This window comes from Cinclus cinclus, chromosome 1 (assembly GCF_963662255.1).
Source record: "Cinclus cinclus chromosome 1, bCinCin1.1, whole genome shotgun sequence".
Taxonomy (NCBI): Eukaryota; Metazoa; Chordata; class Aves; order Passeriformes; family Cinclidae; genus Cinclus; species Cinclus cinclus.
In genome coordinates, this window is record NC_085046.1 from 42645947 (window position 1) to 42673750 (window position 27804).

The 27804-nt window shown below is 38.3% G+C and overlaps 1 protein-coding gene across 1 annotated transcript; it reads right to left on the reverse strand.

Moving 5' to 3' along the window:
• Positions 1-653: 653 nt before the first annotated feature.
• On the reverse strand, positions 654-26153 carry MRPL3 (mitochondrial ribosomal protein L3). The gene is made up of 10 exons (XM_062496734.1): positions 26071-26153; positions 24125-24303; positions 23208-23299; positions 22341-22439; positions 18178-18277; positions 16189-16249; positions 11450-11558; positions 9685-9762; positions 8580-8657; positions 654-1216 (listed from the first exon to the last, which is right to left on the reverse strand). The coding sequence occupies exons 1-10, from the start codon at positions 26136-26138 to the stop codon at positions 1067-1069; spliced, it is 1014 nt and encodes a 337-aa protein (XP_062352718.1). The 5' UTR covers positions 26139-26153; the 3' UTR covers positions 654-1066.
• Between the last annotated feature and the right edge of the window lie 1651 nt (positions 26154-27804).

The following is a 27804-nucleotide window of genomic DNA, read 5'->3' on the forward strand; positions in this document are numbered from 1 at the left end:
TAGCTTGTGATGAAGCTGCAAAGATGAGCAGACAGCACTGCCAAGGTATTAATGGTAACAGTGTGTGCGAATTCTTGAACTACTGCAGGGCTTGTCAGTGAAGCGCTCAGATGGCACTGACAGTTACGAAGGTACTTCTGTATGTGAGAGAATTTACAGAATCCAAAAGATCAAACTTATAAGCAGCAAATCATGCAAAATGAAAAGCAGAAGGGGCATGATCCCAGCTACTGCTGAACGGCGGGGTAGAAGAGAAAAATGAGCACTATCATAAAGACAAATCCCTCACATCTGACTTCTTTTCCTTGAAGCAGCACTCCTGTAACAGCTTAAGAATCCAATACAAAGACCATGGCAGACCGGAGACTTCCCCACAGAGAATTCAATGGACCCTCGGTGAAGCTCAGATCAAGCTGTTAGCAAAGGTGACAAACAGGTGGCCCCTGCAGTCCTAGTGCTAATTGCTACCGAATGTCTCCCACCCAAACACTCCCTCACCCTACACATGGCCACCATCCCCGGCCTTCTAGAAAATCTCATGGGTATCTGCTACATTAAACAACACAAAGGCAAAAGGAGAGAAAGAGCTCTTGATAAAAGAAGGAAGCAAAACAAGCTCATTCTGAAAAACAATGCTCGTGTATTTTCTTGTTTTATTTTGTATTACTCTTAATGGGTCCCCCCCACCTTAGATGCCAAAGCAGATCTGGAACCTTTTTCTGGTTGATCAGAACTGCCCAGTATACTTTACATAACAAAAAATGAACTGGAACCATCTTCAAAACAACAATTTTCAGGATTGTGTAAGTTTTTATAGTCTGAGGCAGAGGACAAAAGGTCCCTGAAGACACAGTTTGGTGTGCTTTACAACCAGTCCCTCAGACTCGCCTGTTGCTTTAAGTATAGGTTTGAGATTGACAGTGGGAAATCTGATTACCAGACCAAAATGGCAATACCAAAAGTATTTAAGTCAGTTGGACAGACTGCAATTCATAGGCTTACTTTTACACAGCATTGCAATGTACATGAAAATAACAAAACTGTGTTTTCAAAGACATGAGGAACATTATGCAAATTTGACAGATGGATCTGTGAACTGGAAAATCTCCTCATCAAAAAGGTCTTCTGGCAGTTCTTCATCTCCATCAGCAAAAAATGTAGGGAATGGAGGATTTTTGTTGCAGTCCTTGTAAGTAGGCAATTTACTGTCTCTGACCTGAAAAGCAGGAAGGGGAGAGTAGGGTTAATAAATCTTACAGAAGATTTTCAGACAGTGATACACTTGAATTTAAAGAACTCAGCTTGCACACATTAGAAAAACCCAACAGCATTCACATTGCACTTGTTTAATGAATTCCAGGTATAATCATCAGTTACTTTAATATCAACCCTGGCTATTGAATGTAACATTTTGTACTCATCCTTAAAGAGATTTTAAAAATCAGCAAAACTAAACAACAAAAAAAATCCTAACAGAATTCGTCATTACAGTGAATCAAAAGCCACTCATATGAATTCACTGCTCAGTATTTTAAAATGTTATTTAAATAGAAGTATAGCTTGTTTTAACAGTGCTTATTTCCCACAAATATGCTCCTACATGACATTCCAAGTTATATTATGCAGTGTAATCACCTCTTCAACAAACAAGACACGCGTTTGTATGTGTGATGCAAACTAATTACAGCAACTAATTTTGCAAAGATATGTGCATGTGCTGTATTGAATCCCTCTGGCTATTGCGGAGCTCTTCATTGACTGCAGAGTTAAACATCTAAAATTCTTCACCCAGGAATCAGTACCTAAGTTTGTCACGAGCCTCTAAGACAGTCCATTTGCAAGAACTGTGGTGCCACAGAGAAACTCCTTTACTGACCTCTCTACATGTGGAAAGATTTAAAATCTAGCCCCTGAAACTCCAATCTCTGATGAAAATTAGTAGCTGGAACTATCAGCAAAAAGCAGTTTGTCTGTGGTAGCAGACAGAAGGCTGGAATCTCTGTTTAAAAAAAAAGCTACAAATTCTTAAATTTGATTTAAAATTAAATTACTTTTTTTCTATATTATTACATATTATCTTCCTCCTGAGCTGTAATAATCCCTTTCAGGCACTATACTCAAGTGGATTTAAAAAAAAGTGCAAAGAGATTAGACAAAATTTTAGTAAAGAGAAGTTCCTCCTCTTGGTTTCCGGTGGGCTTTTAAAGAACAGGATATGTTCTTACTTGGTGGACAAAGACCTCACATAGGACAATTCTGATTTAAGCCAAAAAATTAAATTAAAATATTTTATGCCCACTGAATGCTCTGTTCTGACAGCACTGTATTTACCAAGTTCATATCTACTATTACTTGAACCTTTCCCAAAGTCCATGAGGATTCCTGCAGATGGCATGTACAATAAATTTGATGTTTTTTAAAGGGCAGGCTTGATAAACAAAAGAAAACCTTTTAAGAATGAGGGGATGAAGGGCTCCGTGTGTTGCACTGGTTAGGATGGCTAAGTAGATTTTAGCAGCTTTTCAAGTAGATCATTCCTCTTCTATAGAACTGTTCTCTATGGGCTTGTGAACTGACAGACCTGTAGTTTCCATTTTACTTTGCATATCTGGATGGAATGAACCAGGCTGAGGTCCAAGTCCACAGACCTTTGCTGCAACCAGAAGAAACAGTCAGAGAGGTTCAGCAATGCCACCTGAAGGATGGTGTCTTCAGAGACATCATTCTTTCCTTTCAATACATTGTGGATGTTTATTTTACTATATGAAATCACATTTTAATTACTTCACTGGTTATCTATTATTTCCCTTGCTAATTTCTCCTTTACTCTCTAATCCTATTACACACCAAAAGCTTTCTCTGTCAACAGCAAAAACTCCCCATGATCCCTACCTGAGTTAGCATTAGAAAGATTAGAATAAATGGTTTTATTTATGACTCATTTCATGTGTATCTTATTCAAATGTTTTTCATGTCTAGCTTTTGTTTTTCATCTCTAGTTTTTGTTATTTTTGATTACTTTCATCATGAAATAGTATGTCCTGTTACATACAGGCTGTATCATTGCAGGCAGTTCTGGACACCTGGAAAATGAAAGGAATTCAAATGTTTGTCTTCCCCCCATCTTTTTCTTTATTTCTTCTTAAAACTATTTCTTATGACAGGATTTAGCAGTAAGACATCTGCTCTTAACTGAAGGCAAATCCAACAGTCTAATCTCAGTCCTGCATTAGTTTACCTAATTTCTGTCCAGATTTAACATTACATGAATCACATATTAATGCTAAGAGTAATTTTGGACACAGTATCTCCAGTGTGATATGGAGAATTCTTAAAATAGTTTTCTCATGGAACATCTCCAACAGACCACTGTTGCTCTCAGAGGAGTACAACACTGTTTCATTTTGCCCCTTCCAAACTCCTCAGAAGCTTGACAGATCCCAGAAGCACAGGACACATCTGATGTTAAAATAGTTTTCTTCTGATATGCTCTTTTTTTTGGTTGGCATAATTGATGCAGTATTTCTTTTGACTGGGGAAACTACTGCTCTTTTTCCATCTTTTTCTACATTCATAGATTTCAAATGCAATTTAAAGCAAGAAAGAGCTATCTTAGAGCATCACTACCAAGCTAAACGAAACTCTTCTCCTTGAAATTTAAATAAGTTAGATATTATTATTCTATTACCGGGTATTATCATCATCACTCGTATTTAAAGGAAGAACTCAACTTCATTTTACACCTGAAAGTATCAATTAGCAATTAACACATGGTATGATTTATCTGTCTTCTCAAGAGAATTATTTAACTACTCCCTTTACGTTTATGAAGGGTCCAGCATACCAAGGGTTCCCTGGATCTCTTACCTCAGATTCCTGAACAATAATTTCACAGCAGTATAAAGGGGTTCACTGGTGGGAAGCAACAGCAGCTACACTTGTCTGTATAGGCATGTACAAAGGAAAGAAGTGCAGGTGACCCAGCACAGCTCTTCCCGCTCTCCTGAAAACATTCTGAGAACATCCCTAATAAAGGAGTAAGTTTTCATGCTGTGTTACTAAAATCCAGTGAATTTGGCTCTCATCCACAGAAGGAATCAAGCTCATAGTCCAAACTGTTCCTGCAATCCATAAAAGCATGTGCTGTATACCTCACAGGATAAATGCTGGGCTTACTCAAGTGCTGTGCTAATAGCACTATATATCACAGTAGACTATACTAGAGATAGATGGTTTATACAGATGATGGCATAACCACTACAGTGTATTCTCTGACAATTCATTTTATTAAGAAAAATACTAGAGAAAGCTGAAATTGGAGCTGGTTGGGTTTTTGTCATTAAATCTTTAGAACAGTCATAAAGGGTTTTGCAGACAATTAGTAAACTGCACTTACATGTGTCCCCTATATTGACAGCATAATGGGTAGTATAAACAAATATAAACTCAGAAATCTATTACCACAAATGGCTTAATATGGTCTTAAGCATTAAAAACTGATGTTTAAGTCACAACTCACATCTGTAATTTAACTGTGCTTCAGGCTGTGTTAACAACCACAGCAAAGAATGGCAGCTATTTGTGCAAGCTATTTGTCATAAAATGTGTTTTAATATAGAAAATTATTAGAAACAAGCTCTCCAGATGTCATACATCACCTCAGTTTCTCTGCTATTTTTGAAGTTAGACATAAAAACTGAACCCAAGAATTATATCAATTTCTGACCAGCCTTACTTTGTCGTAAAAAATAACCCAACCATACAAACCCCCCTACAACTCCATGAATGAGGCCCAAGGCACAGGACAGAGAACATGAAAGAACTGAAGGCATAGAACTATTCCTGCATGTTCTCAACCTGAGCAGAGTGCACCCAACCCAGGCATCAACAACCAGAAACACAGCACAGTAACAATGGGAAATGTGATACAAAATAAGTAGGATGCAAATCACTACATACTTCTCTTAAAAAAGAGCCAAACAAAAATAAGGATTCTCAAGACTTAAGTTAGTAGCTCAAGTGGAACATCACACTAAAGCAACTTGTATACTTCAATTTAACAGATCTAGCATATAAACAGGTCAGTTCAGTATTTGACTTGCTGAGCAACTCCTACGGGCTACAAGATTTGCCAGAACTTCTGTGTTCACTACAAGTGATATACTGAAAGTGATCAACACTGAATATCCTAAGAAAATCAGGGGCCTTAAAATTAGGGCAGGTATAAAATACTATCAAAGACAAACTATAACACTGTGAATTATAATATACTATAATGGTCTCCACTAAAAGGCATCTACTTAAAAAGAGAGTTAAGTCTCGTGCATCTCTCTTGAATGACAAAATAAGAGAACTTTTTGGTAATACACTTGGGAGAGCAATCCAGAGCCATAACCTTTAGAAAGAGAAAGCAATTACAGATGGTAACTAGAGGCCCTGGGATCTAATAAGATACCCCAGGGAGAAATAGGTGTTTCTTGAGGTAGGCGATCTTGACAGGCCCAACACACAAATTTCACAAATGCTTACTCTGCAATGTTACTCTGGTAACACAAGAACTCAGAGCATTCCAGCACACTCCTAAAGCTTCTTAATTTTATCAGACCTTGCAACTGAGAAAGAAATCCATGGTAAAGTAAGTTTTTTTCATTAGTTTGCCAGTTAGCTAGAAACATTACCGATGTCAGTTATTTACCTGCATACTTCAGTGTGCAATATCAAATGAAAGCTGATTCTAGTTAAAACCAGAAAACCATCAATCCTAGTATTCTGCAATTTTATTCTGCTGAAAACAGAACCTGAAAATTTAAGTGCTTAGTCTCTGTCTGAATACAGTGCTGATGCACGAAGTTTCCAAAAATACAAAACACAAAATAAATATATGCTTTAAAGGTGCACTATGGTTTTAATGGTTACCAAGCAACACAGAGTGGGTACTGAACACAAATGCCTTCCCCCTGGAGGCACATAAAGAGGAAAGTGTTATGCAATATTTCACTCTGGAGCTCAAAGACAGATGGATTCAAATTCCCTAGACATTATTCCTACTTAATTACAGGTAGGTATTTAGTGGAATGAACAGTAATTACAACAGCTAATATCCCATAATTCCTCTTCCCAACAACAGATCCAAACAAATATACAACAATATACTGGAAGTCAATCTCTATAAGCACACAAGAATACTTCCTGGAAGAAAGCTGTAAGGCAAGCTAAAAACACCACAGATGAGTGCAGCAAGATTAATGGGGGAAAAAAACCCCAGAAACCAAAGAGAATCATATAGTATTGCTTTACCTGATTTTATAATTAAAGCCTTTTGTACTCTTTGCAGATATATTTGAAAAAATAAGGGAAAAAATTAATGCAATGTAATTTATATGGCTCATGCAAGGAAAAAGCAAGAGAATGGATCCACCAGCTCAACAAACTGGAATGAAATTTTGCTTACTGCATACTGCCTTCCATCTCCAAATAAGACTGGAAGCAATTTTTGGGAACCTATTTTTTAATAGCAATAATACCTACAGCTGTGTCTTTATCTCAAACAATGTTATTTATTTTTAAATGCCATGAAAGTCTGAGTCTGGAGCACTTTGGTCAAGGTCTTTCATATATACTATTATCTTAAGCAAGGAGTTCTAAGGGAAGAAAAGCCTCATTTTTCCCGTGTATGTTCTTCTCTAAGCAGAGTGTGCAGTGTCTCATCAGCAAGGAAAGAATGATTTATTTGAATGAGATCTTCATGGTGTACATAAGAATATGCACTATTAACACACTCAGCTTAGTTTTTAAAAGCAATTTATATTACAGGTGTGTAAAAAATGTTTGTTTTCTTAACTTACTTAAAATTAGAAATAAAAACCAGTTTATTTAGTCTAGTTAGAATGAAAGTTATCATCTGGTAAAGGCAGGTAGTGTATTCAGTCTCAGTGGCTTCATAAGATGTTGCATCCTTACAGATAAAAACATGAGAGATGTGTACCTGCATTTGCCACCAAGCGTGGATTTTAACAGCATGACTAAGTCAACAAGACACACAATCTGTTTCAACAATTAACTCTTGCTTAAGTTCTCTTAAGAGAACTTGCTTAAGACCAAAGAATGCAGTACAGGCCTCAAACATTTCTCAGTTTTTCAACTACATTACCTTGCTTGTATGCATACATTATAATTTAAAACTAACATCCTAAAATAAATTCCTACTTAAATTTCAGACTGACATAGAGCAACCAGGTTCATGCCTCAGGATTAGAAAAACATACTCTGAACATAGTTAAGAAAATGTCATTCAGTCCAATATACAGATGAAAGCTGACCAAACTACACTCTTAATTCTATGTAATTGATGCCATGCCCAGTAATTTTGCAGAAGCTGTCCTGAAAACTACTCTTCCCAGACATCTCTTAAACAATTTTCACTATAGTGGAAGATAAATATGTAACGTATTCCCCAGGCTTGGGCTGGACATTAAAATAAAACCAGTTTATAGATACCTTGCCAAGAGAAACATCATTTTTCTATGGCTAAGACACCTACTTGAAAGCAAGGTTGCTGTACATAAGGTCCAGTAGCTGTGGAATTCTGCACCACAAATAAGATGTCCACAGTAAAACAGAAGAAGATAATAAACTATTTGAAAACATCTGAATTTGATGAGCTCTTCAACTTTTCGTGTTTCATGTTTTCAGCTTTCAACTATTCATGGATCATTTAAATCCCTGCAATACTTCTGAGGATTTAAAACTGTCAGATACACAGGTACATGCATACCAAATTCTTCACAGTCCTTCACAGCAAAGACATTTGATACCCTGCACTCTATTCAGTCAGAAAGGAAACCATTTCCTCCAAGTAAGTGTTGTTTGCAGGTGTGCAGAATGTACCTAATTAGAAAGAAAAATCTACTTTGAAAATTACCCTTAAAAAGCACTTTGCTTGCTTTGATGTGAATTATTTACATCGTAAGAACACTTACTAGACTCTTCTGTTCTCTCAAGACTGTCTATGGAAAACTGAAACAGTCTCCATTAAATTCAAAACTAGTCCTGTAGACTGCCACAGAAAATATCACTGGCACATTTATACTGATTCCAAAGGGAACTCATCTTTAATGTGAACTTGAGCTGTCTCTTCCTGTATCTCAACTGTTTCTTGGAAAGGTAACTGCTACTGGGTACAGAAATGCTTTAAATAACCTCTACAGCAGGACTTACTGTCTGTCTCTGTTCACAAATACAACATTTAAATAACATTCTGGAAATCTCACCACCATGTTACAGGCTCATGTTATCCTTCAAAGGGATGGACATAGCCTGGATACACCACAGGGTTCAGCAATTGTACTAGTGTATCAGAAGGTATGTAGGTGCAAATCTAAGAAGGAGCCATTTAGAGTGCCCACTGCTCCTGCTAACCACACTCTTTCACAGAACTGATTCCACTGCCCTTTAATTCAACAGTACAAGATTTCTCAGAAGAAATGGAAATTGCATCCTACCAGTGTTTTTCCATTTGTAAATTGATTTGTAAAGAGCTTAGGAGTCACTAATAGCAGTACTGAAACTAGCAAACATACCTTCACCAGACAATTGGTGTGACCTGGAACGGAGCCATTTACATAAATAATGTCATATTTTGTATTGATCCTCCACACCTAGGAGATGGAAAAAAAAAAAAATCCAGCTTTGAGTCCTGTTTAGAGACTATTTCCAGTTTTACAAACAGAAGTCCAGCAAAGCCCAAACTGAGTAATTTGCTGTGATACTCTGGGGGAGAAAAATGTTCTGCACAGGCCTAAACTTGCTACAAAAGTCACTCACATGTTACTCTGAGTGCAAAGCTTCCTAAAGCCAGAGGCTGAAATAGTTTTAAGGGGGGGGGGGGGGGGGGGGAGGGGGAGGTATGACCAGGCTGTATTTGGTAAAACAGCTCTGTTCAGTGTAACACCAACCAAACCTCATAGGTCTCTTTCCCCTCTAACAGCAACATGTTAAAAAACATTACAGGTGACAAAATAAAACAAAAGTCCTCATGAAAATGCTCCTGTGACTATATGCTAATTTCTTAATCAGGTGCTCAACTGAACACACACATTTTCTGCAACAAAAAAATTAGTTGTACCAAACAGAGAACAACAGAAGCATATTTTGTCAAACTACAGGTCAATATGCTTTTTGTGCAGACTGCAGAGGTTGCCTTCAGAGACAGAGTAGTTTAAATAGCTCAGGAGCTGCTGTAGCTATGCACAAATTCAGAACAGAACCTATAATCCCCTTTTTGCACATGAAAGTAAAAGGCCATGATCAAGTAAGTTAGAGCTTCAAACAACGCAGATTTGGGTTGGGTATGAACAATGGAATAGGTATGGAGACATTAACTGAAGTCACCAAAAGCCTGATTGTTTTCCCTGTTCAAGAGCAGAAGTCAAGGGACATAATGAAAAACACACTGGATGTGGAAGTTATTACCCAAATCCCACTTCCCAGACTAACTCAAACGCAAAGGATGATCAGGTAAATTATCTGTAACCCACAAGAGAACAGGAGGACACATTTGCTGCTCTGGTCTTTCCAGCTAGATTACTTCAAGACACTGCTATATGGATTCCGGCAGAGATGACAGGACACCACTGCTTGGCAATGCCACTACCTTATACACACACTGGTATTCCCTGTACTCACCTTTAAGCCAAAAGATGTCCTGTAGATGTTACCCATTTTACCAGGCATTTTCTTTCCACGATAAACTTTGGCAGCTTTCTATATAAAAACAAGGTCAAAATCACCATGTTAACTGCAAGAGGTACACTTACATACTCAAGAGGTGCACCACAGAAAATATGCTGGTATTTTCAAGGCTGAAAATATATATAAAAAAAAAATCTAATCCTGATAAGCATTTTAAATACCTCCTGCCAGAGGTTAGGTTTTACTCTACACATGTTCTGAAATACTTGATCACAATCACAAAATTTTTATACACATATATACACACACACATACATACTTTAGCTTCCCTCCTTCCCTAATCAAAGGAATCTGCTGTAAATCAGAACTTTTTACATGTGTGCATTCTTGAGAATGGAATTTTTAATTCCATTCCCCAGAATTCCTTAGTTTCTGTACCCCATTTTTGACTGGCTGGGCATAAACTAGGCAACAAAGGTGGGGGAAAAAAGGCAGGAATAAGTGAAATAATTTTCAATTCTACACTGTTATCAAGGGATTTGTATCGTGCACCTCTCTGTTGTTCATAAATCATGTTTCTTGGGGTTTTTCTTAATTCTTGCAAAAATCACGATTTCAGGATATCAGCAGCTCTAGAGAGAGGATTCCCTACTGAACAGTCCTGGATTACAAAAATATCTGAGATGACCAACCATTGATTGGAAAGTGCTATCAAAGCATTGTTTTTCCCCTGTTGCATCCTTTCACCTTGTTTCCTTCCCATCATACGTATTTCCAATACCATGTTTCATTCTATATACTTTATGAAATTACATGCAGCATTACTGCTTAGGAAATTCTAATTTAAAGAAAAGTAAAGAGGGGTTATTTTGTAATGATGAATACCATCTGCTAAAATAGTGTTAAGTATTCAAATGTTTACATTCTTCAGTGAAAACAAGTGCCAGGTGTAGAATTCTTTTTCCAGCTGAAACTGAGGACTATAAATCAGTAAGGCATGCTTTTACACTCTCAATTACTCAGACTTCATTGACTGCTGCCTTTTTGCTTTTACTTTTCTCTTGAGCATTATTAATCCTTTTTTACATTTAATTTCTCTAAGAAATTTACAGACAGTTCATGTTCAGTACTATGATCCAGTTGATCCTAATTAGTTTGCAAGAAATTCCTCTTAGTCCAGTTTAAATATTGTACAGCCATTGTAAGACAAAGTCTAAAATTAACCTGCTCAAAGAGCTTTTATACTAATATTATTTATAGTTTGAAATGTAAAAATATGATTCTTTACTCTGCTTAGAAATGCATACACACTTCTGGGAATAATTCCCTACTAAATTATGGGGATCATTTCATTAAGCAGCTACACATGCCAGGCAAGGTGATAAAAGGAACCAGGGTTCCAAAGAAAATATCTGCAGGATAAAATAACAGGAAAATCCTTTCCAATCTATAAATGCTGTGATAAAAGCTTCTTAGAACTCTCTTTGAAGTATTAGGACTATTTCTCTCACTATATTACAAAATATGCCAAGTAGCTCAGTTAAAATATGTGCATTTACCAGCAATACAGAATATTCATAAATCAAGGCCTAAGAGAACAGCACTGCTCCTTATACAGGTTTCTGAACTCCCTTTGCTGCTGGGATTCCCTGCTAGCACAGAGTAAATGTGGCAGCTAGCTATTTTATATTTGTTCAGTTTTAGTCAAGCTGTTCTAAAAACACTGAAGAGTGTTTTAATGGGAAATGAGAATCCTCACATTGGTAGATATTGCTCCAGGTCGTCTGTGAGTTTTTGTCTGGCCATGGCTTGCAGGTTGACCTTTAAATCCCCACCTTTTCATGACACCTTGAAATCCTTTACCAATTCTGAAAACAAAAATAATTAAGAAACAAACCTAGGTTAGTCAGACATAAGGTTTCTAGCAATAACCAACAATTTCAGTTAAGCTCATGATTTTTTTACCTTTAACCTCAGCTGAGGGAAGAATACACTTAAATAAAATCTTTATTTTATACCATAAACATATTTTAGCACCATGCTTAAAGATTGCTTTACAGAATAAGAAGCACTGGAAGAGACTCAAAGAGGCAATAAGACTGACATAAAATGTTCCTTGATGTGACTGTCCTCAGTAAGTTGACATAATGAATCGGTCACCAAGTGTGCACCAGAACAAACAAACAAACAAGCAGAAACCCAGTCAAAACCCCAAATAATACCATATACCACAACTTAACATCAGGCCTAAGCATTGAGACAGGAAAGAGATGGCTACTTAGAATGAACATTTTTTTTCCATACTACAGCAAACTCATCTCTTGAGAGCAGCTTTGTGTACAGTGACATGTAATTCCCTTAATCCGTACTCATCCAGCAAATAAGTTCTACACCGCAATACCAAATACAATATATTTTCAGAGTCCATGTCCTTCATCTTTGAGCCACATGACAGCATTACTGGCTTTGGAATTCTCTATTTACTGCAGGGACAGACTCAGTAGGAAAAATCACTTTACCACTATACAAAGGAAAAGCTGAATAAAATGTTGTGTTAAACTGGCATTGTCTGTGTCCAAAAGGAGAAGTCTGACCACAGTGTTTATGGCTGCACTGATTATTAAATTTAACTTGAAATTGGATCAGTTGGTCAGAGCATGGTGCTACTAACAAGGCACAAGGTTAAGGCACCTGCAGGAGATGCCCTGGGTTGGCGGAGATCGGGAACACAAGACAGGAATCCAAAGGATGCAAGGCTTTGTAACACCACTTTCTGACAGAATCAGCTTATTTTAAAAGCTTGCAGTAGTAAACAGCAATAGTCGTAAAAAACGGTTCGAAAAATACACTTTAAGAGAGGCTTGTGTTTTTCTGTTTTCATATCGCTATGGAGCAGTAACTATGAAATACAGGCAGAAACTATGCTATAGGAACACTCGTATCTGTTCTGCCAAAATATTTTTTTTCTTTTAAACTACCTGTTACTGGCCACGGTTTCCTAGCAGATTACTTCTGGCATCTCTACCTGGAAGACGGACTTGGCAAAGTCTCCAAAACCAACTGCAAGTGGGTTGCAGCTGTGCAGTCAACAGAGCGAGCAGATAAATTCTCTCCTTAAATGACAGGGCATGATAAATTCTTTAGATGCAGAAATGCCCTTGCAATTCAGAGAAAACCACACAACCATAGAAAGCTACCATTTCAAAAGTAAACACTACTGTCAAACTTAGCCAAGAAGAATAAACCTCTGATGGCATGAAACCAGTTAAAAATAGAGTTTAATTACAGCTGTTATGGTTTCACCTGCAGGAAAGCAGCTGTTGTGGTCAACCACCGAATTTTGTACAAACCCTCATTTTCCAGGTTTGATACAAATAAAATGCCAGTACATAATGAGAGAACTTTCATTAAGAAAGCTCCTGGAATAAAGCTCTCTAATTAAGCAACAATTTATTTTGCTAATAACTCTTCAAACATAGTCAATTTAGAAGAACATTATTTTGATGCTGCAAGGAAAACGTATTCCAACTGCTTGCTCAAATCACTTTGGGCAAATGGAGAATTCAAATTCAGGATCAGATTACACCATTAATCAAGCAGAACTTAAATAAACCATCACTCCAGACTCACCACTTAATTCTAGCCTACTTCCAACAAAACTGCTGTTGGCTTTTTCTTGGGGCTGACAACACTTCTGATGTTCCTCACCACCCTCACAGTAAAGAATTTCTTCCCAATACCTAATCTAAACCTACTCCCAGTTTGAAGCCGCTTGTCCTGTCACCACATGCTTTCTCCATCTTTCTTATAGGCTCCCTTAAGGCACTGGAAGGCTGCAACTAGGTCACCCTGAAGCCTTCTCTTCTCCTGGCTGAACAATCCCAATTCCCTTAGCCTTTCCTCAGAGGGGAGATGCTCCATCCCCAGAGGGGACCACAGAGCTGCAGCCTGTGAGAGAAGTGTTTCTGGATAGTGTTGATCATTTTAGCTCCAAGCTTTGCAGGGCTAAACTCATGAATTGAGCTTTTAAATTGCTGAAAATAAGTACTAAGGAAAATATTTCAGCACTATAGAAGACTGACAGCATGCAGACACACTGCCTACACTGCTCTAAAAGCCACTCATACTATGCTGAACAATTACGAGATTTCAAATAAAAATGAAGTGCATACATAAATCTTTAACTGAACCCTCTCATTCCTGTGAAAATGTTTTTCTGTACAGAGGTATACATGAACCAAACACTGCAAAACACTTCGACATAAACATTTGTAGGGAAAATGAAAATAAGACAAGTCATATAAAACCCCCCTACATTTTGGTAAGCAAATGAAGAAGTTAACCCAAGACTTCTGAAATGAAGTTTGAACTCTTCTTATTTGTAAGGAGCATATTTTTAATTTACATTTTGGCAGAAGGAACAGCACAAAAGGATATCTTGCTCATCCAAACAATTAAAAGTTGTCAAAAGATTAAAATAACCTTTATATTCCACTATATTATCTCCTCATTGAGGTGACATTAGTTTTCTTTCCTTTTTAAAGGACTTATTACAATTAATCATGCCATTACCAACAGCACTGCTATTTTCATCCATGTGATTTCTAATATTGTACACTCTTGTGTTTCCTCCAATTAAAGCAAAATTACTGTCAAACTCAAAAATGTAAAGTGCATGTTTATGTAAATGTATTCCTAAAAAACTTTACTTGACAGCACATTTTTAGGAATTACTGTTTTCATAATGGTTTGAGTCAGAAAGACCCAGGTCCTCCCTCCAAGTCCTTCCCCAGACTGGATGGGACTTTGCTGGATGAAAGTGCATGGAAAAAGAATAGAAGAAAAACTGAAATGTAGTAGCATAACTTAATTCTTGCCCAAGAGATAAGGGAACATGATAAATTAAGCCTTCCAAAGAAGTAGAAATCAGAATGTGATGAGCCACAGAAAAAGGTTAAAATTTGTTTATATAGAAAGACTGGAATGATTAGAGAATCACTGACAGAAAGGTGAAATGGGTTTTCTCTTTAAATAACACCTCTTTCACCTTTACAGAAGGATTACAAGAAATATACCAAATCAGCAGTACAAACACACAGCTAATTTCTGAAATGGGATCATACAAATATCTCGACAAAACATATTAGAAATACTGAATTAAAATCTAGGATGGGTTCACTGAACAGGACCAAGAACTCAGTCTATATTTAGCTTGCTAGTATTTTCAAATACTAAAAGATATAAATCAATACCCTGTGGCTGTTCACCAGTATCTTCTACACTGCTAAAAATCCCATTCCTAGTTCTTGGAAAAAGAAAACAAAAGCTAGAAAAACAAAGCTTTTCTGCATTAACAATGACTGACACAATCTTCATTAAATGACTGTATTCCTAATGATCATGTGCTTTGCTTTGCAAACAAGCTATGGTCTCCTACAGGATGCTCACTGAATGTAATTTAGAAGCAGAATGCATAGTAAGCCAGATCTAAGTACTGAACAAGAAAGTCTGACTTGGGGAAAAATACTAATTCCAGTCAATTCCTTAAACTGTTTTTCTCAATAGAGTGCCTTCACAAATGTAGACAGGTGTAGTTCTACCAGAATTACATTCTCAGCTCTGTTGATATGGCTGGTTTCCCCACATAGACAAAATCCTGTGAACAGTATTGGACATTTATAGGTATTATACCCTGCATGTGAGACAACTGTAGCTGGGTACTATCTCCATTGCAGAGAAAATAAAACATGTAATGGCAAATATTACCTTTGTATCACGAGACTGAAATACACAGACAGAAGTTCTCTTGGTCAGGGGAAATCACAGATGCACTACAAGAGCCAGGACCAGGCTTTGCCACAACATGACAGTTTTTCTTTTGAACATCCTCAATTACTTGAGCTCTAATTTGGTATTTGCATTGGTCTGAGAGGAAATTATTCCTCCCACGTTAAAGTAAAAGATCTTTAGCCACTGCTGGCAAGGACATGAGCTGGAATGTGAGGGAAAACAAAACAAAAATATCCCCAGAATTTGACAGCTCTGCTGTACTGCTAAATGTATTCACTGTCTTTTTGTTATCCTTTCAGTCCACATCTCTCTTTCCATCTCACCAAACTAAAATTAAACAGTCTTTTTGGGAACCAATGCCTTTCAGCATTTATTCTCCATTTTTACATACTAGAGATACTGCATTAAACATCTCTTTGCCCATGCTAATCATGGGCATGTGAGAGACAACATAGGCAGAATCTCAGCCTTAACAGTATTAATAGTCTACCTGGCTTGTTCAAAATCGAGAGAAACCCTCATCAAGAAACATAATTTGATATTTTCGACCCAATGAGTGAATAGATGTCAATTTCCTGTCACTACCATTGCAATTGTGTTTTGGCTTTTGCGAGCAATGGGTTCAAGCCAAATTAGAGAGGAAAAGAAATAAAATCAGCCTTTCTCTCTGGGACAGATTTAAGACATGATAAATCCTCAGGCACCTACGTTTTTCCAGTAACGTCCACAAACTGCCCGGGGCGAAAATGAGCAGCATACAAAGGAGTACCTGCAGAAGAAGAAGAGAGATCGTGCGCAAATTAGTGCTGAAATCCTCAAACTACCACCCAGTCATTATCCTTCAGGGTAGGTTACACTCATAGGAAAGGAAACAGAACTTGTTATTTACATCTTATTTGCTCTTCTTCATGAGCCTGACTCAAACAGATGCTAGGTATTTACTGTTTAAGCACACTTCTTAGGGTATAACCCAATCTCAGATGAGCAGGAAGGAGGGTGCTCAGATACATTGCCCTTCACACACTGCCAAAGTCCAAAGTGCCAAATTAGTTAAGACTCGTAACACATATGTTTAGCAAGAAAATAGAATATGCTGCACTTAGAACTACTAGCACTTCACAAGGTAGAGGGTTTTTAAAACAAATGTCAAACAAAGAAACCAAACAAAGCACAAAAAAAAAACCCATTTACTATAAACAATGGGATTAAAAAAAAAAAAAAAAGATTGCCACACTTCCTCTATTAAGTCACAGTGTTTGCAAACTGAAGTTTACAGCAAAAGTGCAGCTTCCTCCTCTGGGGAACTGTCTACACTCGAACTTTCAGCAGAAACAGTGCTACTGTAGGTCAGTGACATCACTTACCTCATTGTAATTACACTAATTCCTTAGGTACTTGCACTATCAAAATATTAGTTTTAGATTTGTTTTGTCTCCAGTGATTTTTTTAAATCCAAGTGCAAATATTCTTTAATTATCACCTTAAAAAACTCTACAAGGCAAAATTGATAACTTAGTTCCTTAAAAATGAACTTTAATCTTCAGATTAACTGACTGCAAACTGAAATATGCAGACACATTGGAACTTTAATCTTCAGATTAAAGTTCCAATGTGTCTGCATATTTCAGTTTGCAGTCAGTTATACATCCATTAAAAAAAATGAAATTTTAATTGTTTCATGTTTTTTCAATTGCTTTCATGCTTTCTCAAATCTGTATAAATGACAACTGAAATGATGTAAATCTCTCTTAAGTCTCAAGAATAAAAACTTTCATATTATTTTGTTTTATATTTACCTAATCCACACATTAGGGTAATCTTGGATAACTGCCAAATGGCACAAAATCATGCACATAAAATATGTTATGTACAAAACAGACATACTGCAGAAGCAGTTTATCAAAAAACCTGCAATTCTGCTTTATCTCAAGCTATTGCTTCCATTTATCAGTTGAGACTTCCTCTTCATGTCAGATTTGATTTTTATCAGTTACTGCACTGTCTTAAAAAGGTCTTGCAAAAAGCTCCACTAATGACACTGAACATGCACTACATTAGAATTTCCTACCTTACATAATTCTTCAGAAAATACCTGTAACTGCCAAATAAATGCAACCTAAATACACTACCTAATAATACCTCAGGAACTCAAAACTTCGTATTTGAGCTCCAAACTTCCCATACTGATTTTTAGTGAGAATGTTTGTTATAAACATGTTTTACTGTGTTTTACTTTGCAAGCTGTCAGAAATAGCAGCCATTGCCCCACTTTTGAATGCAGCACAAAGAAACAAAACTCCAGCTGCTATTTCAGGGTCCTGAGAAACACTACTTGTTCTGTGTCCCTCTCATAAGGATCTTCCTATAACTGTATTCATATTTATGCCCAATAAGTGAGTCAAGGTTACAGTTATCTACTTCTTAATTCAATGTTCAGATTAGTAAATTTGGATTTATTTTCTCATAGATGGAAACACAGTATCCTGGAAAAAGCAAAAATCCTACATCTCCTCAGCTAAAAAGTAAAACCCACCTTCTAATTTTCCCTATGAAAAAGGTTTGCTTGTGCTTAATGCCAAAGAATTCAGCAATTTCTATAAAAAACAACACTGAAATACACATTGTAACTTCATTCAGGTCTACAAGTGGCAGATGCTAAATAAGCGTGCATAATACTGAGTAGCTCAAAAAGATTACCTGGCTTAATTATGGCATCATCTGTTACATTAAATGTTGCAACTTTCTGCTTCCGTGGCACTCCAGCTTCTTTAAAAATTTCGTGTGCAGACTCTGGTTTCTGTAACAAAAAGCAGCCGTAAAAAAGAAGTCATCTTTAAATATCCAAGAATCAACCCAGCACAGAAAACAATTACAGGCCATCAACATCACTGAGAGAAACAGATGCATCATACTAGAATTTCATCCTGAGGCTTGCATTTTATCTCTACACAAAATTTATTTTAAAACTCATGTGTCTGCCATTTATTTTCTGTCAAGAAGTTACCCTACAGCTACCTAATATAAACAAGATATATATGAAGATATTGAAAATCAGAAAAGGGAAACCAATTATTTAGAGTGGAGATGACAGATGATACTTTTTTTCCATGACTTACAAAGGAGTTTTGTAGCAATTTAGAAGTAGGTTCTCTTTTTCAAAGCTTCTGATGACTTAGTTCCACACCATGATAAATGTAATTTATTTAACTAACAAAACCATAGAAACAAATTCTTGTCTTGCAGAAACTTCTAGAAATGCTTAAATTTCAACAGAAGAAAATTCTGAGTCTCTGGGCAAAAAAAAGAAAAATTAATAACAACAAGTTTATGATCCACATATTTTAAGATATAGCAAGTACACTCAGTGTCAAACCACTGCTGACTTATGAAAGCACGGATTTTTTTTTCAGATGAGTCTGACAAATTAAAAAGTACTTAAAATTATTCTCAGCTGTTTTAAACAAGACCTCACAGAACAGCAGACCACTGAGACAAAACCAAGCAACAGAAACAGTGATGTAGGAAAACTGTGGCCACAGGAAAAAAAAAAAGCAATAGAACTGATCTTCCTTCAAATGATTTCTGGCAGAAAACAATTTAAGCATCTAACAATACTGTCACACTTGGATAATCTCATCTCTGAGGTTTGCTTCTCAAAACTCCTGCACAGTTCTCTCTCAAAAATTATTTGGTGTATTTTAAGAGCAAGTAATGTAGACAACTAAAAAAATGTTACTTAGCGTATTTGAAAACACAGTTTTGAAAATCTACAAGTTGCCCTTTCTTTTGTTTTCAAACATTTGTTGAAAAGTGTTAGAACAGAGGAAGTTTTATAAACAATGAGGAAGCAAGATGATGAGGATCTCTTATTTAGAAAAATACTAGAAATTTTAAGTTTATGAATCTCTGAGAGTGAAAAGTGTTTCTTTAGAGATCTGTTAACTTGAGGTCACAGTACAAAATACTTCAAATACCTTTAAAAAAACAGACTCAACTACATACAAAATCTCTCCTAAGACCACAGATATTTGAGGGATCAGTGGAGCACCTGTATTTATCTGCAGAACTATATGTGAGAATGAAAAATAAAGATACAGACTTCCTACTATGCGCCTGTATACGCAAACCTTTATTTTCAGCTATGCAAAATTACTGCCTGAAGCTACAGCAAGGGGAGCCCTGTGCTCAGAAAGGGTGGCTGAAAAGAGCTACCACAGGTGAAGGAGAGCATGAAGTCAAAGTGTAAAATTCACTTACATCTCAGAATCCTACTCTAGGCTGCAGCCTTGCACCGTTCTACTGTAACAACACCTCCTCTTCAAACGGCCAAGTCAGAGAGATGTATTTTTACAAACAAAACAATGCTGTCTTTACAAACCCCTCATAACAAGCAATATTAAAGAGGGGAACACTGAGTGAATTCTCAGATATTCCTTATTTTTAAAAACACCAACAGCATCTTCCAATATTATAGGAAAAAGATCAATACACCCTCACTCATAGGAAGCATATAAAATACTTTTGACAAAAAAAAAAGATGTTTAAGCACTGATAGAACTGTACTTTTGAGCATAATTTTGCATTAAAAAATCATGAAAAATCTGTTCACTTATCACAGAGTGACATACATCAAGCTAAAAAGAAAACATGAATCTTGCTAAAAATGCAGTACCCCTTTATCAGTTTTAAAGCAATTTGACACTCCAAAGAAATACAGAAAATTCTTTGTTAGAAATATTACTGAAGAAATCTTTTGATTGAATTAATTAAAAATCAGTAGCTGTGAGGAATCTGAGGAAGACAGATGGTCCTATGAGGATATAACAAAAGAGAAATTGCTTATGCTAATGCAAGACAGTCTCATTCACCTTTCTTTTAATTCTCACTTCTGACACTTCAGAGAGAAAAGAAACACATAAAAAGGCTGATAAACATAGGAAAACAGTGATCCAAACTTGCAGCTAAACCACAGAAATAAATCACTTGTTAGCACCTTAACAAGTATAACTACTCGGAATCAGCATGCCAAATTCTTCCTTAGGAACTATCTAGTTTATTTATACATTTATATATATATTTATATATAATATATATTTATATATAATTATATATATATATAATTGTATATTTATATATATTATATATAATATACATTTATACAATGATGATGCCAAAAATAATAATAGAGCTCAGTATGATGATGTAATAATAATAATAATAATAATAATAATAATAATAATAATAATAATAGTAGTACACAGCTCAGTCTCAGGCCAGGACCTCACCAAAGATTTCTTAAAGGATATTTGAGAATAAAGAATAATTTCTTTGTTAAAATTATTCTAAGTTCAACCAAATTAAGAGAATCTAACTTGGGAACAGTTATGACCAAAGAAAGTCTCTGACATAACTCACACTATTAAAAAGTCCTTGAGTTGACTTTTTGGGTAGTTCTGCCTTGAAGAAATTTTCATAGGAGCTCTTTAAAAAGAAGTTTTCTTTATACCTCCTTTTTTCTGGCATGTTTTTACTCTGACAACATACTAGATTTACTGGTAACATAATCTTCATTAAAAGATCAACTCTAAGGAGTCTAATGGGCAAAATACAACTTGAAAATTACTATTCTCATGACTCTTGCATGTCTTACACCAAAGTAACAGGAAAGAAAAAAACACACCTGCCATTTTTCCAGGAAAAATGTCATACCTGGAAAGTGGAAATGGACTGAAGTGACACCTGAAAAGCAGAAGCTGTGATAGCCAAACATGGCATAAAGCAACTGAATAAAAGAATGGGGCCTTGAAGTATAATCCTGACCAAAATCAACAGAATATACTAAAAAAGTCAACAGATCTATCAAATGAAAAAAGGTCCTTCTTCTCTTACCTCCACTAAAGAAGAAACAAATACACAGATTAATTTTGAGGCCCTGAGACAACCACCTGTTTGAAAAATGGAAATCTGTGTCCTCAAAAAAGCTCTATCATGAACAGAGATAATCTGCTTAGTAGTCATGAGCCCTTAGATTGTTTTACTTGCCTAAATCAGACAAATGAGTGTCAGGATATTGCAATAATTGAAAAAATATATTTTACAGAAATAATGCATCACAGAAACTGCAATCCTTTGAGGGAATGCTTTGTTCCTTCTTGATCTATAACTCATCCTGGGGAATGACAGCTCTGCCAGACAACCCCAGCCACTAGAGATATCTGGGAATTCCACATCAAGCAACTGAGATGTCTAAGCAAGTGAGTAGCTTTGATATGGCTGTTGATGAGTTACAATCATGAAGCTACCTTCTTGAAATGAGAAGTCTTAAAGTTACTTATAAGTCTTAAAGTTACTTACCAGCGGAACTATAGACAAACTATGTTGACAGACCTGGGGAAAAATTAGAACTATAGCTAAAATGACAGTACAGAAGAGTAAGCTAGAGCACTAAGCTGTAAACAACTGATGAATATGAGTAAGTTTACAACAGGCCCCTGAAGTGTGTCTCTTACAGTCCTTATTTCAACTGCATCTCCAAATACATGAAGAACACACATTACTTCTAGTGGTCCTTCAAACCCTTTTACCAGCATGGGACACTGCGCATCAAAGCAAATTCCTAAAACCACAGCTTTCCTAGAGGATTAAGAGGCAAACTTTCAAAAAGTTCTTCTTGCTTTTCTCTTAACCAAGAATTTACACTCCCTTTAGGAAACAGCAAAGGTGAATGTGACAAAAGATCAATTACAAAGCACACTTGTCTGCCAATAAATCTTTTGGAGAAGTCAACTTATGCTACTTTTGTATTGTAATCACAACAGAAACCACTATTCCAAAGGTGACACCCAATGTGCTTCACTTACAGAAAAAGGAGATACATTTTTGCCTCCAACAAGCAGCTTAGCTGTTTTTCCACCTGATTCTTCCTTTGAAACGTATCTTAAAACATGGCAATCTTGAACCTAGAGAAAAGAAAAAGTGTTTGTCTGAGCATAAGCAGATGTGTACACTTTAAGACAACAAAACACTAAAGTCAGCCTCTGTTTTCATAACAAAAGATACAGCCCACAAGTAAGACAGTGTATTACATTTTTACAGTGACATTGAACTTTTCCGATGAACTGAAGGCTCATTTTAGCAAAAAAATAGAATTCAAATGAATTTCATAAATGCTCTAGAAATTATAATTGGTTTTCACACAGATCTTCAAAATCCCTATTGTAAGCAGGCAAAGCACACAGTAAGAGCCCCCATTTTAGACTCCTGCTCCTTTCCCCTGTCAACATGATGGCCTTCACAGCAGTGGCTCCTCTTATGGCAGGAGCCAGTCAGCAAAAGGCTTCATGACAAGAGCAGCTGCAGGAGAATATGAAGAAGCAGCTTCAGAGCTACAAAGGCTCAGAAACCAAGGTGAAACTAATCCAAACATGCCTGCAGGTGGAAAAATAAAAATAAGTGAAGTGGGATAGTTAACCCCAGCTTTGTTGCATCACCTAGGTAACACCACTCACTCTGCAGCATTTGAATAGCTGAGGCAGCAGAGCAGACCACTCCTAGAAAGTTTGGATAGAAACAGAATGGAAATGGTGTGAATACAGGAGTGAAAGAATCTTTGCTTTCTTTCAGGATTTCATACCCAGTACAAGTAGTAAGTTTCACTTTTCCTTAAAACAGCTGGTTTGCAATCTGAATACAGTGAAGAAGACTAAATTCATTATGGTTTATTTCACCTTAAGGAGTGTGACAGCACGTTTTTCTCCTGATTTGGTCCATATTGGCATCATTCCCAGTTTTACTGCAACAACACCAACTCTGATGGAATCTGTGGATCAAAAAAGAACATGGATGTACCTTCACACTTAATAATTAAATGAGTTAATCCAATAATCTGCAAAGTCCCACTAACTCTGATCTTTCATGAGGAGGTGAAGGAGAGAAAACACTGCTAAATCCTTGCAGGATTTAGATTTTTAACCCCACCAGCAGTAAAGTTCTACCTGTTTCAGTTGTGTTTGATAGAAAATGAAACTACTTTTGGTTTGTTTTTTTTTCTCCAAAATACAACACCCATGTATTAGAGCCAAACGATTGAAAGGTTTACTGTAGGAGGTTCCTCCCACCCCAGTCTTTGCAAAGGCACCCTGTCAAGTCTACCACACAAATGACGTGACCTTTTTGAAAACTCAGTAATTTGTGTTCTAGTCCATAAGAATTTGTAATCACAGACTAGAAGTGGGATGTTTTATATACTATATTTTTTCTTCAGAGTCCAGCAATATTAACAAGCTATTAACAATATTAACAAAACAATATTTTTAAGCTCATACACTTTATATTCTAAGGAGACTTTTTGATGAATTCTTAATTTATTATCTTGTTGCTGTACAGCAGTGGGATGGGCTGTACATCTAAAAACTAAACTTAAGAACTAAAAGCTCTTAAAAGGTTCTTAGTATCTTATAATATTTTCAATGCTTTTTAGAGAACTGATGTATTAAATTTACTTTTTACTAGGAGATTTACTGAATGATTGATGTGAAAGCCAAAAGGAGAATACTTCACAAGACACAATCCTGATGTTACTGAATGCAACAACACAACAATAATTTCAGCATGAACAGGCATTTCAGAAGAGATACTTCCTCACCTGGTGTCCACTTATTCAGTGGCCACGGCTCATCTTTCAGAGGGCACAGCTTGCTGGCTGTCTGAGCTTTGTACTCCTCTGCAGTTATCTTCTTGAGGAACTCCACATTCTCTTCAGAAAGATGCTCATGCCACCATGTTGAACTGTTGATGTGTCTGACTGCCAAGCCCAGCTGACCCCTTTTCAGAGGTGGGAAAAGGTTTTGAGTGCCTTATCAGTACAAAGTGTCTCATAACATGCATGTTACATCTAATTTATAAAACACCTAATTATCTGTCATTTGACTAAGTATTCTGAATTATAGCAAAGGGGAGCAAGCAACAACAAGCCAACCAACCACTCCTTTTAAGATAAAAAAACCCCAGCTAGATCCATGAATAAAGAGGTAACAGTAGGCTCTGTTTACCTCAACTTCAGCAAGACTTTTTAAAACAATCTCTTGTGGCATCCTTCTATCCAAGACGGGATGTTATGGCATGGATGGATTGTCTATCAACCAAGCAAAAACCCGCCTGGATCATTAGCTGAAGGAGTCACAGCTGATGGTTTGGACCTTACTAGAAGGCAAATTACAAGTAGAGTTCCTCAAGAGTCTATTCAGGGACTTGTCCTGTTCACTGTCTTTATCAGTGGTCTCTGATGGGATGAGTGCACCATTCTTAAGTTTGAAGGGAGCAGTGGATGACGCTCAAGGGTGTCCCTCTTCCAGCCAGAGGGACAAGTCAACAACAAACTCAGTGAAATTCATAAAGGAGAAATGCACAGTCCCAACCACAAGTGGTATGGAGTAAGTTGTGAGAAAGCTACTGACAAGACCAAGGCAGGCCATGTCAATGAGATGCATGCCAGGAGAGTGAGAGAAGTGCTATGAACTGAAAGTGGGGATTCAGATTTCACATAAAGAAAAAAATGTTCAGCCTGAAGACAATCAAACACTGGCACTAGGGTCTAGAGGAACTGTGCAGATTCAGTCCTTGGAGGCTTTCAAGGCCCAGAACTACAAAGCCCTGAGCAACCTAGTCTGACTTCAGGGTTGGCCACACTGTGAGAAGGAACTTAGAGCCCCAGTTAGAACTTGGCTCCTCAACTCCCTTCCAGCCCCAACACCTCTCTGATTCTACAAACACTGCTAAACAGCTCAGTGTCCTGCCATAAATTTTATGAGGGCTGAAAAAGGCTTGGATGCTCTCCATTCCTCTGCAACGTCAACAAAAGAGTATTTAATAGTACAGGTAGTGAATGAACATGTCCAGTAGGTCAAGTTGCTCTCTACGCTGCAAAGATGCTTTGGATGCAAACACGCCTGTCCTGCCGTAACTCCCATGCAGGATGGGGCCACTTCTAAGACGGGGTCTATTTCTAAGGCTGGAATGCCCCAGCAGTAACCCCTGGCACCACGAACAAAGCTTCCAGGCGCTGCCAGCAGGCCGCACACAGAGGCCTCTCCGGGGGCACGGAGAGGCCGCCGAGGGAAAAGGGCGGCTCAGGTGCCTTCACCTTCAGTTCCTGAACGGAATTTACAGGAAAGACGAGGCAAAACTACTTACAATAGCATGCAGTGACAGGAAAAGGGGGAATGGGTTCAAACCGAAAGACAGTAGGCTTACATTAGATATTAGGAAGAAATTTTTTTGCTGTGGGGGTGGTGAGTCACTGGAACAGGTTGCCCAGAGAGGCTCTGTATGTCCCATCCCTGGCAGCCTTCAAGGCCACGGCGGATGCAGCTCTGAGCAAGCCGGTCTAGCTGAAGGCGTGCCTTCCCACAGCAGCGGGGCTAGAACTAGATTATCTTAGAGGTCCCCTTCCAACCCAGGCCATTCTACAACTCTACGACCTCGGGACTGCAACAGGGGCCGAGCCGCGCTCTACTTCCCGCTCTTCCTGCCGCCTCTTCTTTCCCTCCCCTTCCCCGGAGCAGCCCGTTCCTCTCCCAGCCGTACCGCTACCTGTGTACGGGAGCCGCCGCCGCCCAGAGGCGCCCGCCGAGCCGGGCCAGCCGCCCCCAGCCCGCCATGCCGCCACCCCGGCGGAGCCGCCTCCGCTTTCCGGCCCCGCCGCGTCCGCCGCTGGAAACCTTCCGTGCTGCCCCGGACAGAGAGTTCCGGCCCGCGGGCGGCGAGCTCGAGAGTGACATAAAAACTCCCGGATCGCCCCAAAGTCGTGGGCTGCAGCACCCGTGGATGGAGCTACTCTGACCCGGGGGGAATGCCTCACCCAAGGGCGAGGACGTGCAGAAATAGCCACGAGCCCCTTTCCCCTCGCAGCTCTTCCATGCCTGCCATCACTCCCCTGCCTGCGTTCCAGCCGCGAGCCAGTGAAATCCGACACACAAGTGTCTAAATCGGAAAATGCCAGCGGCTGGTGGGGTTTATCGCTGGCGAGCACCTCTTAGACACACAGGGTTGCGGGACAATGGACTCAAAGCTTTCCTGCCGGTGTTGAGCAGGTGCCCTCGGGTGTGTGGTGATGTCGGGCAAAAAACGACTCTGCTGTGTCAAACTTCCTGGGGGTGCGGGGCTTAGCCACTTTCAGGGCTTTGCTTCCATGGAAACGAGCGACAGGACGAGAGGAAAAGGCCTCAAGTTGTGCCAGAGGCAGTTTAGATCGGATATTGGGGGAAAACTTTAAGCATTGGAACAGGCTGCCTAGGGAAAGTGGTGGGATCACTGTCCCTAGGAGTGTTAAAAAACCGGGGAGATGTGGCACTTAAGGACGGGGTGATGTGGTGGCCCTGGCAATGCTGGGATGACGGGTGGAATCCATGATCTTAGAGGCCTTTCCCAACCTCAATGATCCCGTCACTCTATGATGGTGTGCTCTGAGCGAGTGGCTGGGCCGGCGGGAGGGCAGCGCTCATGGGAAGAGTATTTAATAGTGTAGCCAGGGAAGGTTCCTGGTAAAACTGAAATGGGTGGGTCAGGCAGACGGCTCTGGGCAGCTTGACGCAGGGACGGTACCTGTGACACTCTGGCTTTGGTGTGGTCTGGCTTTCATCAGTGTTCAGAATTAACTCACCCTTTTTTTCCTTTTCTGAGCAGGGAACCAGCACAGCTGAGCTAGTTAGGATAGCAAATCCAAGATTCCCTTCTGGTTTCAGCAGAAATCCCTTTTTATAAAGACATGAGCTTTCAGCATGGTCAGCTGGAATCTGTCCCCTACTATGTTGTGTGTGGTGGGGAGAGTGTTGGACTTGAGGCTTGTAACTGGGCTGTTTTGGTGTTCACGCCCAAAGCTGTGACCCAGAAACTTACCAGTAGCCTTCACACACACTCCTTGTCCCGAATTTACTTCTCGTCCTTTCAAGAAGTGGCTGCATGGTGTGCTCAGAAATGCATCTCCCAAGTTTACAGTCCAACTGATATTCCCTCTCTGAACCCGGGTAGTCATCTCTGCTATCACAGCTGTCACTGCATCTTTTTGCTCTCTCCCTGGCATCAAAAGCAGCATCAGGGATGTTGCTAAATTTTATGTGAATGTGTTTTCTAATGGGATCCATTGGTAGCCTACGCTGCTGCTGTGACTGCGACCTATATAGCAGGAGAAATAAGGGGTCTAAAAAGGATAAAGGTGTTACGTCCCAATTTCTGAGCACTGTGGCAACCCTACAGTGGTGCTAACTTGACCAAAAGTCACCAGGAAGTAGCAAAATTCTATTTGCCCCCATTTTCAAGGTCTGGAAT